The following is a 13,033-nucleotide window of genomic DNA, read 5'->3' as shown; positions in this document are numbered from 1 at the left end:
TCTCTTCCATGACCAGCTTTTAAAAACAAACTGAGAAAATATCTTTTGGACAGTAAGTACAGATAAAAGTCCTCAACGTCACTCTACGCAGCCTTTTTTCACAGGAAGCCAATCATTTCACGGTTCAGTTCACTCCTTCTTTACTGCACTCTGAAGCCTCCGTCACTGAAATAATGTATATACTGCATGTGTGGAAAGCACTGCTGCTACACACATACACACACACAAACACACACACACAAACTCCAACTGTGGCACTACAATGCTTCTGATAGCTTCTGATTGCCTCCCTGCACCCACATACACACATCCTGTAATGCCACATATTGCACTCTTTCCTGCAATTAAAAGGGTCCTCCGCTCAAGACCCATAAGTCCTCCACGCGCTACACAGCACAGTGGAGTTGATGATCTATGGCAGGGATGCAGTATGGGATATGGTGTCCTCATAGCATCTCCCATCTACCCCACCCCCTTCCCTATCAAAGTGCAGCGGAGAGGCCTCTAGGGGGCCATGGAATTTCAAGACTTAAATAATTCATCAGAGTAACGCTCATTCCTCACATACTCCCACATCTCTCCTTCCTCCCCGCTTAGCCCGTCTCCAGCTCGGCTCGCTCTCACTTTCTGTTTTTTTATGCTTTCTTTTCATGTTTCACTTACTTCAACACCCACCCCCCTCTCTCTTTCTCATTCACAGGCATTTAAAGTCACTCTTCTCATGGCATTAATATGTAGGCCAGGAAGTTAAAGAAGCTGGTGTTTACCCATATTTTCAGTGAAAATATTTACAAAACTCCCTTTGTCAATAATCTGACGGTATTCTTTCCACAGTATTCCCTAGGATAGTTTTTAATACATTTTTTTTGTGGCTACATTCAGCTTCTCTTCCTCACCTGCGCATGCGCGCACACACACACACACACACACACACACAACACACACACACACACACACACACATACACATACAGTGTATAAACACAAATGCAGATCAGATTATTAATGATTTATATCCTTACCTGACCTGCAGCGTTTACTCTCTACACGTCCCCCAAACTGTACTGATCCTCATTAATATGGAGCAGACCTCACTCCCCCAATATAAAACCCCAAGAACTCTACTTTACTACAGTACAAGCTCCATTAGCTTTATGGGTTTGTCACACTAACCAATTCACAGATCAGACAAGAACCATGGGCTTTGAAATGTAAAATAGTGAATATTTAATCAATCCAGCCATATAAATGTTTCTGCATCAGTCTTTCTGAGGAGAAACATAGATGCTTCTAGTGGAAATTGCATCTTTGTGAGTGCTATGATTAACATTCTCTGTGCCAGAGACACATGATCTGGCTGGATGCCCCAGATAAGTAACAAAGATTAATAAAAACTCTTCTCAAATCTTTCTCAAACCTGGGAAATTGACATAATACTGAACAAAGAGGCTGATTTATTGTTGTTTTACACTCTCCTCCCATCTGACCTTTGCTGTCCATGATTCATATTGAGATACAGCCTATTAATCAGAGTCAATGACCCTGATGGGGTCAGGTGCTACTTCCTACTGCTTAAACTGATATAACCAATTTCCCTCTGTCCTCTCCACTTGGTGAAGCTCCGGGGAACACAGCGGGAGCGCAGCCTGGTGATGGGAATCAGTCACGGTCTATGGTCACAGCTGCCGCCAAACGCAAAGACAGCGCCCACAATGAGCTGTATTACGAAGAGGCCGACTACGAGAGAAGAGTCCGCAAACGTAGAGCCCGGTGAGACATGGAAAACAATTGACAGCATGTCAAACGGCTGCTTTCTGATCTATAGACTCTCCCAGACAGAAATGTGAAAGCAATTTGGCACGGTCTGAATGCTAGTCAAGTCTGGCCATTAAAGGTTCCATTCCTAATGTGCTTTCAATGTAAGGGAAGGAGGACACAATCCACAGTCCTTGTTTTGTGCAAAAATGTATTCAAAAGTTTATCTGAAGCTAATATGAGATTCAAGAGTCTTGACTTAGTCAAGTCAAGTGGACTGTTCCAAAGTTACAGTCGTTCTACAGTAACAGTGGATCTCCTAATGTCAAGTATAAACACAAGGAATATATTGTACATCAATACCCGTGTCTTAAAACAGACTTCAAAAATGAAGAGCACTGTAATAAATGTTACTTAGTTATCATCTCTTATGCACAAAGAAAATTAAATCAGTTTAATAAACCAGGAAACATTGTGAACGCCATATTCTATGTTGATGAGGAGATTATTCTCCTAGTCCATAATGAAATAAAGTGTTGAATGACTGTCTAAATGACAAAAAGCCATTACTTTAACAGATTTATATAAGGGATTACATTTGAGTGTAGAGAGCCGACAGTAAGTCAACTGCTGTGTTCCCACTTTGTCAGGCTGGTGGTGGCTGTGGAAGAGGCCTTCACTCATGTCCGTCGGATGAAAAAAGAGGATGAGTGTGGGACACCGTCTGACATCATGGATGTGCGTGAAGCAGCTCTGGCTATATTTCCCTCCATGGCCCGTGTGCTGCAGAAGTACCTCCGCACCACCAGGAGGCAGCACTGCCACAGCATGGAGAGCATCCAGAAGCACCTGGCTTTCTGCCTCGTCAATAACATGAGCCCTAAGGTGAGTTTGGCTTTGAACCTTGAAATATTTGAATAAGAATAGATGCGTTTTTAATATTCCAAGCCACAGTAATTAGTGTTTACAGGACTTAAACGATAATCCCAAGTTATTAATGTTCATACTATTGGCCATCATGATATAACAACATTGTTGTAGGCCAACTCACCAAAATCATTTAAACCATCCAATAGGTTTAACATGAAGTTCTCAGTATTCTACCTTGCTGAAATGGATTGTCTTGGTGAACAATTTTTTTTTTTATCATCGGCTGTTTCTGTGTGTCCAGGCGTTCCTCGAGGCCTACTTGGCCCCTGGTCCGACCCTGCAGTACGGTCCTGAGCGCTGGATGGCAGACCAGTGGACTTTGGTCAGCGAGGCTTCTGTCACCGGCGGCGTAAAGGAGGGGTCAGAGTTCCTGCTAAGATGTCTTGACTTTAGCTTAGCTGTAACCGTCAAGGGCATCCCGTACATCAGACTGACTGAGGAGTACATAGACCCCAAGTCTCACAAGTTTATACTGCTGCTCCAATCAGAAACCTCAGTCTAACGCAATGGACCATTGCCGTTGATCTGGACTTACAGTACTGTTACACATTTCTGACTGAATTTTTCAAACAATAACTTTTTGTACTGTTTTTTTTGTACTGTTGTTTATGTAATTTCCTCATAAAGAATATCTTTGTTTCCTTGTCTTTGTCCCGAGCAACATGAAAGGTGATCTAAGACAGAAAATGGGAGGGAGTATGCTTGGATTTCTCTGTCCTGACGTTTGCAGAAGACAGTTCAGGTATTCCTCTATGCACGACAGATGACCCTCACAAATGTTCTTCTTTTTCTTTTGTTTGCATGTGCCAGTGTGTGCCTGCTTGGGGGATATCATGATTTTTGAGCAGTGTGTGTGATTTGGGATGAAAAGGTATGTGTGTTGTGAGTGTAGTGTACACTTGGGATCTGTCCTGACCTGTCTCTTCTTTTGCCTTAGCGTTAGCGACTAGGACATTTGAAATAACCTGAACCCGTTTTCTCCAAAACGGCTCTCTTAGTTTTCGCAACAATTTATTTATCTGCCCTGTATTACAGATGTATGTACAGTATTTATATGTGAATATACTTTATCCTTCCAGACTTTTTATATCAAAATTGTGCATTGCTAGATTTTTTTTTACTTTGTCAAAGATATGTTTTTTTTACCTTGTCTGTCTGCGCTGTTTTGTGGAGATAACTGTACTGTAAATAGATGTTTGTAAATGTCAAAATCACTGGAATCGCTTGGACTGAATGCAACCACAGTACAGCTGAATACTAATGGTTCTAGCCAAAAGATTGTGAGTAAACACGTGACTACCTATTGTGCATGTACAGTGACGTGTGTGCAGTGTACACTAATCTTTTTGTAGGCCAGCAGAGAGTGATGTCTATCTGGCTGACCTTTCATATCTTGGGTTAAAACTGTCGCCTTTGTGCTGTTTAATTTTAAACCATATGCCACTGATTTTCATCTTAATTCATCATGAGGAGAGTGTATTATTACAGTATCCATCTCCATAATGTAAATCATGGAGCACAAGAAAATGCATAACCTAACCTAACCTAACCTAAAGGGATATCGCTTCACCAATTTCAAAACATTTAGGACATCCCTCCAAACTTCTCACCAAAATTAATAGTCACTTATTTCATGCTGGCAAGTGTTTAAACATGTGCTGCAAATGAATAATTGAGTGTAAATTAGATCAACCCAGTGTCAGTATTTCTGCTGTCAGTATTTTGCGTCAGTATCACACTATTGCCACCTATCTACAGCCACTGGAACAGGAACACTGTCCTGAGCTTCAATCAAACTTTTGATTTGTATGAATATTGAATCTGTTTTTTTCAAACCCTTGGTATTTATGAGCGCTGTTATGTTGTAAATATATTTAGTGTTACTGTGGTCACTGACGGTGTAGTTTTGTTTAGGCTTTTAGAGTGTTAATGGTTGTAAATAGTTCTCTACTACACGTGCCTCAGTTATACATATTTAGGATGTGCTCAGCATACAGCATGCAGTTTTTAAGTGGGTGTGTGGGTGTGTGTGTGTGTGAGAGAGAGAGAGAGAGAGAGAAGAAAAAGAAAGAGAACATAATGAAGAAAAGAGATTGCTTTTCCAAATGCTTTGTCCCTGTCTTCTTTTATACAACAGAACAAGTAAAATCCCAGCAGCTGTGTCAAAGTCACATTTGTAAAAAAATAAATATTTGTATTGACCTTTTCACAGCATTTGATTGTTGTAATTTTATGTTACAATGATTGATGAGTTTTATCCGCCTTTCTAGTAGTAGTTTAATTGTTAGTTAGTGTAGTCATGTTACTTTGTCCATGGATAATAAGTTGTTAGTTAGAAACTTTTTTTCCAATCGTGAAATTTGGTTTTACATGTGAAATCACAACATCCCACGTGACATTTTTTTTAACATGTCAAAGATTGCATTTCACACGTTTTTTTTGGAAAGATAAACATCTTTTCATGATGCGACGCACCACAAGACATTCTTTAATGCAAGAACTTTGTAGTGAGTAGTTTCACTGTTAAAAGCAGTCAACTTAACTACAATAAAGCCTACAGACATATAGCTATTGGTTACTGTAATACAGACGTGGGAGACTTTACATTTCCTTTCATTTCTTTGTATATTTCATCTTATTAGAACTGTCAAAAGCTAACTTCTCTCACACCTTTTGTCAGTGAATTATCCAAATTTACAAGAAAATGTGTAGGACCCCGACATGCATGTGTGTGTAAATGTGATTACTGTAGTAACATTACAGTGAAAAGATCATTCATATTCCTGTATTACAAATGTACATTTCCTGTACATTTCTGTAAATGTCGAGCTATCAGAATGTAGAGCCTAGTTAACACAATGCACATCACTTGCACTTTATTTTAGGGAGCCAGGAGAGCAGAGCGGCCGCCCCCGGTCAAAAGTTCAAAAGTCCACTGTTGCTTAGTTGCTAGTAATGACATTTTGAGCATATTTAGAGGCTAAAAACATCTTTACAACTTGCCTTGTTTAGGCCTATTGGGTGCTAACTCTAGCAGGAGGATAACAAGGTGAAGGCAGCACCGATTGTTTTAGTTTTTCTTGCACTCCAAATTTACAAACAACAGAGCTGTGTTGGAATCAAGTCGAATTCTTTAAGTATACAGTCAAGTCTTTTATTAAAATCCTGAAATTATTATTTTAGGCTCATAGGTTTATTTAAATAAAAACTGACATTTTCGGTTATTAAATAGATTTATTATTATTATTAGTGGGCACATATTCAGTACAAATTTGACATTATATGTTTGTGAAAGGTTATTTTACTGTCTGAAATCCATTGTAAATTTGGCCAGAAGTTAAAAAAAACCCAGAAGAGTCCACTAGGATTGCACTATGGATTACTCGTCGTCGTTGTCATCGTCCTCATCATCATCATCCTCGTCATCCTCATTCTCACCATTATCCTCCTCGTCATTGTCATCATTATCTTCATCATCACCACCGTCATCTTCATCCTCATTGTCATCCTCATCATCATCATCCTCGTCATCATCATCCTCAGTGTTGACTTTGCCAGAGAGTACATCCTCGATCCAGTCCTCCAGCTCCTGGGCGCTGGGCAGATCCTCCTCGTCGTCTAACTCCATCCACAGGCTGTCGGCCTGCTCACAGACAGAGATGTCATATAACGTCAGGAGAAACTCAACACAAAACGTTCATGTCACACCAGACAGGTTGTCATAGACTTACATCTGTAACGTTGATAACTCCAATCTGTGGCCTGAACAGGTCCACCTTGAAGGTCTTCTCCCAATAGGGGATCAGCTGATGGGGGTCAGCGAAAAAAAGAAAAGATCCCATTAGACCTCACCTGCAGCGTGTGAGCTAAATATCTATCTACGTTTTCTTTTTCTATTGACGGCTCACCAGGGGAAAGTCATCAGGGTCAATCCAGATGATGCTGAGCTCAGGAAGTTGGGTGTTGTCTCTTGCGACCTCCTTCAGAATCTCCAAGAACTCAAATCCATCTGGAAGCAAATTCACCACATTAATTGATACGACACTCTGTTGCCTAAGTAAGTAAGGAGAGAGCACATTAAACCAATTTAAAGAAAAATTGTCATATTTAGGGAAATATGCTTATTCCTTGAGAGTTTAAGAGTATAATTCCATCACCTTCATCATCTAATTATTGGCCAGAAAGTGAATCAGCATATCTCCCAAAATGTTTAACTATCTCTACAGTTTAAAGCCAGTCAGTTTTTGTATTGATAAGTTCTGCAAATTCTCTTAGATTTTGTAATTCTTTATTGGGATGTTTTCTGGACATTGTTATTATTACATTATTAGGTTTTCAACATTACATTTAAATCTTCTTGTTTTTAAATCTTTTCATTTCTTTTCATTGGTTTTTAACATTTCACTTTTATCATTTCAATTGTACATATCGCATTATTTTAAGTTTTTTTTGTTTACATTGTTTTATTTTTAGCTGAATATCAGGACACAATAGTTGCTGTATAACTACAGTGTGTAGATGAAATCTGTTCTAGTCTCATGTTTATCCTCTCTAATAAAAAATAGTGGTACAGCACATAACAGGCCCTTACCGGGGTCCTCCTCCTCTGCAAAAGCCACAATGTGGATCCCCTCAATGTCATCCTCCTGACAAGAGGCAGGCAAATGTAAATGTCACATTACTATAAGTGTCGGAGAAAACTAAATATAAAGTTGGTAATGTGGTCAGCAGCCAGGCAATCACACTCACCCAGGTCTCAAACATATCTTCTGCACGCAGTTTTCTCAGAGTTGGTCTGGTGGCACAGAAAACACATTGAATGTTACAGTATGTATTTATACATTATTGGTTAAAGACACATTTGTTTGAGTAATTAGTTCAACATTTTTGTTTACCGTCTGTGTTCAGTTATGAATTCCACAAGCTCCTCCTCAGAGTGAGGCTTGCCTGGGATGGTGACTGGCTCCTCCATGAAGGGCTCGTAGAAATCTACCTCATTCAACTTCAGAGTCAGCTCCTTGGCCACCTGAAGCAACGAAGACAGATGACTCAAAAATAATAATGCGTCCGTTTATTTATGTATTTATTTGTTACTTACAGATTTATCAAATGTGGCAAAGAACTTAATATAGGGCTGGAACTGCTCTGCAGCTTCTTTAAATGCTTCGTAGTCTGAGGATGAAAAAGTAAGTATACAGTGTTATTCAATGTATTTATTTTATTTTATTTCCAGGTTTAGTTAACAGGGACAATGCACACTAATAATACACACAAAATGTCAAATGTGCCAAAATTAGCCAAAAGGTGATTTTACATCTGCTGTCCCTGGACAGATCGTACAATGTCACTCCTAAATAGATAAAATAATTATAATAGTACATACAGGTTTAGCCCAATACAAGCAAATTTGACTATAAATGTAAAAATAAAATGACTAGACCAACATATAAACAAGAACAGTTGGTCAATATCAACAAGAACACCAAGACACACATACACACACAAGCCAAACTGTCAGTCCATCTAAGAAACATTTGTATAACAACAACAGCATACATTTTAGGACATTCACACACAAAAAAATACAACATAGCAAGGACAATAACAGACAAAAGGTTTAACTTTTCTAAACAAAAAAGTGCCAGACAACCTCATAGGCATAGCACAAGTGGGACAAACAGGCAGGACAGGAAAGACAAGATAGCAGCCAGATTTAGTGTCTACATAATATAATATGTAATGTTGACAATCCTGATTACCTGTTAGCCACTTCTTTAAGTTAAATTTAAAAGAAGCGTAAGTTTTCAAATTCCTAATGTGAATTGGAATGAGATTCAATTCACTAGCAGCCATGACTGAAAAAGCTGTTTGACCGAATGCAGTTTTTTTCAACGGGACAACGCAATCACCTCTTGCTGCACTCCTTGTAGATCTCAAAGCACTTGATACTGTGTTTACAAACTGGCTCAATACATGAGGAGCCAGTCCATGTAAAATTGTGTACATAAGACAGAGATCTGTATCAAGTTTTCTGAACTTAAAAGGTTATACATTTTTTTTAAACATGACAATGATGATAGTATATGAAATTAGTTTTTTTGTATAGAGAGAGTAGTGGTTTGAGAGAAGTTTTGCTTGCTTGTGACCAGGTTGTCAAACAGTAGGTGATATGGGATAAAATCACTGTGCTTGAACATCATAGCGGCCCTTTAGATTAGATTAGATTCAACTTTATTGTCATTACACATGTACAAGTACAATGCAACGAAATGCAGTTTAGATAGAGCCTCAGGGCCGCAGCTATTCAAAGCGCTGCCACACGCACTCTGAAAAGGATTTATGCAGACAGCAACACAATGATATACAATACACAACATAATGCACAAGACAACACACAGTTCATGTGGACACATGAAGGAATTTTTTGAGGTGGCTTGGGAGGGTGTGAGGAGGGCTTTGGAGGGCTTGTTGACTTACAACTGCGGACATGTCTAAAGTTTGCCAGATTGAATTTAATGTGATTACAAACCTTCTTAATATGCGATATGTATTGTGTGTACAGGGTTTTGTTGTACTCTTGTTTTCCTGGTCACACATCTGTTTTGTGCTTTCTCTGGCTGTTGTATACATGACATTTGCACATATGGGAGTGGAAATAGCTGAACTTTGACCTCCACTTAATGCTCCCACAGTTGGTGAGATGGGATGTTGCTGCAGTACACTACTCTAGACTCAGTTCTTCTGCAGCATGTGAGATGGGAGCAGGCAATGGCAGCTGTGTTTGCAGCAGTGGTAAAAATGGATCTGTAAATCCATGGGGATGAGGGGGTTAAAAGGCACTCATATTGTAATGAAGGGCATGAGCCACAGAAAGCCCATCACAGACACAGCTAACGAATGAAGTAAAGTAAAAAATCTAACAATTTACAAACATATCAGTCATGCCATCAGCCTGATACACTCACGCTCAGAGTCCTCGCTCTTGAAGTAACCAATGAGGCGGGTGTCTTCCTCCATCCTATCAAAGGCTCTCAGCTCCAGAGCATTTCCCAACACCTCCACTGGGTCCTCCAACAGCTAGAGACATACAGACAGAGTGAGAAGTACTGGGGGTAAGCTTGCAGCAGCTGAGAATCTGCTCTTAAATCAATCTACTCACGTCCAACAAGAACTCCACCAGAACGTTAGCCGAGAGTAAGCCATCAAACTCGATCACCCGATCGGCCTTGAAAACATACACACTGCCCTCCTCTTCCAGGCCTGTGATCGAAGCAAATTACATTTTATTACATACTTAAAAAAAATACTCCTAAAGTTGTATGACCCTTGTCTAATTTTGTGATTAAGGGCAATCATCTTTTAGGACTTGTGAGTATCAATCAGATAAATGGTATGCTGCCTTTATATACTCACCAAGTTTCTTTGCGACCTTTGCATCTTTGTGGGAGTCAACCATTCCAAACCCAACGTCCTTCACCTCCATAACCTGAGCTGCAAGCTTCGGCCAAAAAAGGAGAGCACAAAGGGCTAAATGGTAAGAGCAGGGTTGTAAAGAAAAATAGGATGTAAATAAACAAGACTAATAAAACATTAGTGATTTTGGGTTCTGACTTCTAAGAACAACAATCACAGTTTAGCTGAAATATTCATATAGGCAATTTTTGTGAATAAAATAAATGAATGGGCGCTTTACTGAGGTGTTGGGTATGGTCTTACAAAAAAAAATACCAAAGTTGGCAATATGACAGAGGTGCTCAAGCTGCCCAGGGTCCACGGAAACACAGTTACATAATGACCCTGGCTGCCTTGTTCTAAATATAACCACAGCTACAGTATGTATAACTGTTATGGCAATTGTTCTGTGAAGTACAGTAGGTGAGAACTACAAGACTCTCCTGCCAGAAATGATCCTTAAACAGATGGAACAAGCATCTTCAAAGTATGATAAATGTGCAGACTTCAATGCACAGTAAAAGCCTGAGGGTGTGATGTTAGGAATACCTTGTAGTTTAGTCCACTATTAGCGCTATGCAGCAATGCAGTTCTGCGTGGTGCACAAGGACACACGTGTGAGCATTCAGGCTGTGCAATTGACGTCTTGCCGTTAGTTTCGAGCTATTTCACTAAATGTCAGTTGGTGGTAATAACTCACCAACAAACATAGCAATGTAGCAAATAGCAAACAATGGCTTGTCAGCAAACAATCAATTTAAACAATGCTTTTTTTGTGTTTATAATAACCAGACACAGGGCACCTTTAAGTTAGGTTCCATCAACTTCAATAAGGAATTTGCTGCAAAACCATCTGCACCTTATATAAGTATATACAGTATACATTATATATAATTATATATAATATATAATATATATATATATTATATATATATCAGCTTTGATAAGTTCATCTTTGTACATGGATACTGCACATGGGTCCCTGACTCTTTAGTAACATGGCCCACCTGTGCTGAATCAAATAAGTGAAGCTAATATCAGGACTGCATTGTATGGACTGGGCTCAGATTTCCTTTGACTGATCAGAGAGCAAATGCCATGTGTAACATGAGACAAGGCACAGTGTGCACTGTTTCCTACTGTATGGGTTTGAGTATGAGATTTATTTAATCTATCAATTCGATGCCTCTATTTAGCTGAGTCTGAATTCAAAATAACTGTCATTTACTTTTGCTTTGAGCACCAGAGTCCACCAAAACACTGAAATAACGGAAAAGGAAGGTATGCCCTTCACATGTATTGCTCTAAAACATAATACACATGAGCTTATGGCCTATTTCTGCCAGCAGAGGAGAGCCAAAGGGAAATTCGGAGTGACATATTTCTAAGGGATAGAAGAAAACCTTGATTTAAGGCGAAAGAGGTAACCTTAGGTGACAGCACTGCATCTTACTGGACTATTGTGCATTACAAACATATACACAATGACCTTGATGAAACTCATCAACACATACAAACATTAAGATGAAGTTTTATACCCAACCAGTTGGCACTCTGATTATTTGAGCACTAATGTGGAGTTATTATACTCTAAATCTTTTATATGGGTCTGGTTAATTTGACTTTTAGTGTCCTTTCCCCTTGTACCTCTGACACCAAAACAAACCATGTCTTTTCAATTATGTTTATGTCCTTTATCTCCTGTAGAAACAACTTTCAATTTCATCCCTGTTTTTCTCCCTCCATCCTGTTCCTCTACCTGCTTTTCCTCTTCTTAATACTTTACCTCCAACACCAACTCAGTCATCTGGTGTCGTTTTTGCAGCTCCTTGCTGTCTGGTATGGGCCCATGGTAGAACATGCACACCATGCTGTGTTTCTTCAAGGCTTTCTTGTAGTTCCTGTCATTGATGTCTAGGACACGGTCTTTCCCGTCATACTGTGGGAACTCCAGGCCCTTTGCAGCCGGGGCCAAAGGCACAAGGCTCAGGCAAGGGAGCAGGAACAGGCACAGGGAGAGCATGGTCCGGAGCTACCACACACCTCCGAAAGTCAGAGTTTGATTTTAGTTTGACAGTTTAAAACTGCACAATCAAAAAGGTCACCTTAGCCCGGCAGAAAGGTAGGGAAATTTCGGAAAAGCTGCAAAAAATGTTGATAAAAGTTGGTCTGTCAGTGGCAGTTCTCAAGCATCTCAAGCGGTCCAGAGAAATCCAACTTCTACAAGCATCTTCAAGACCTAGCAACTGTTCTGTGATCACTACTACACGCCTTCTCTCTGCAGACACAAAGGCAAAGGAGGAGTACTGATGGGCCCTGAGAGGTACCAGGGGGTGGATACCATACATAGCAGTGCTTCTCTCCCACTACTTGTGCAGGACAGGCCCATTTTTAGGATCCCAGTTGTTTGAATGCTAAAAATAAAGCGGCAAGTGAGAAAGAGAGATAACAAGAGGGGTTAGTAGTGAGTACATTTCTTGCTCCCTGCATGAGAGTCTGTGATGTGGCGGAGAGAGTTGAGCCCCAGAGATCTGGGGAGTTCAGTTATTTTGAGGTGTTTAAGTCTGTGAGGATGTTTGGTTTGGTGAGTACAAAATTGTGGTGTATTTTAAGCTGACAGTTTATGAGACAATCTACCAACAGGTGTTCAATGGGCAAATCAAATAATCTGTGTGTAATGGTTGCTCTGCAGATGTGGTCTCATGAGTTTAGAATGTGCAGTGTCTGACTATAAAGTGAATATATTGTTTGATTTGTTTGATTGACAGAATGCAATGTGCCTTCTTGATTTGTCAATAATGTTTCCCATTATTTGCTCTTCACAAGCCCACACATTGACTCAGAGACATTACTCATAATTTTATGTTAAATCTTCACATTAAATGTTATTACATACT

The 13,033-nt window shown here is 39.7% G+C and overlaps 2 protein-coding genes across 5 annotated transcripts in view; one reads left to right on the top strand and one right to left on the bottom strand.

Annotated features, from left to right (window-relative positions):
- LOC116697936 (vang-like protein 1) overlaps positions 1–4,898 on the top strand; it is a 19,177-nt gene extending 14,279 nt beyond the window's left edge. Inside the window, exons 7-9 of the mRNA XM_032529575.1 lie at positions 1,619–1,769; positions 2,405–2,639; positions 2,926–4,898. Of these exons, the coding sequence (XP_032385466.1) occupies positions 1,619–1,769; positions 2,405–2,639; positions 2,926–3,186 (647 nt within the window). The 3' untranslated portion in view covers positions 3,187–4,898. The remainder of the gene's footprint in view (positions 1–1,618; positions 1,770–2,404; positions 2,640–2,925) is intronic.
- Positions 4,899–5,903: 1,005 nt separating this feature from the next.
- Positions 5,904–12,504, bottom strand: casq2 (calsequestrin 2). Of its 4 annotated transcripts, none has more exons than XM_032529586.1 (12): positions 11,923–12,504; positions 10,098–10,182; positions 9,844–9,944; positions 9,650–9,761; positions 7,783–7,856; positions 7,580–7,710; positions 7,434–7,479; positions 7,276–7,330; positions 6,593–6,693; positions 6,416–6,490; positions 6,196–6,327; positions 5,904–6,111 (listed from the first exon to the last, which is right to left on the bottom strand). In XM_032529586.1, the coding sequence occupies exons 1-12, from the start codon at positions 12,157–12,159 to the stop codon at positions 6,064–6,066; spliced, it is 1,197 nt and encodes a 398-aa protein (XP_032385477.1). In that variant the 5' UTR covers positions 12,160–12,504; the 3' UTR covers positions 5,904–6,063. The 4 variants fall into 4 exon arrangements, with proteins under 4 accessions (XP_032385477.1, XP_032385478.1, XP_032385479.1 ...); XM_032529587.1 differs by having other exon boundaries at positions 5,904–6,102; XM_032529588.1 differs by having other exon boundaries at positions 5,904–6,102; positions 6,217–6,327.
- Between the last annotated feature and the right edge of the window lie 529 nt (positions 12,505–13,033).

The sequence above is a fragment of the Etheostoma spectabile genome, chromosome 11, assembly GCF_008692095.1.
Source record: "Etheostoma spectabile isolate EspeVRDwgs_2016 chromosome 11, UIUC_Espe_1.0, whole genome shotgun sequence".
In the NCBI taxonomy this organism is placed as follows: domain Eukaryota; kingdom Metazoa; phylum Chordata; class Actinopteri; order Perciformes; family Percidae; genus Etheostoma; species Etheostoma spectabile.
The sequence above is the reverse complement of the archived record's forward strand: the minus strand, read 5'-3'. Positions and strand labels throughout refer to the sequence as shown.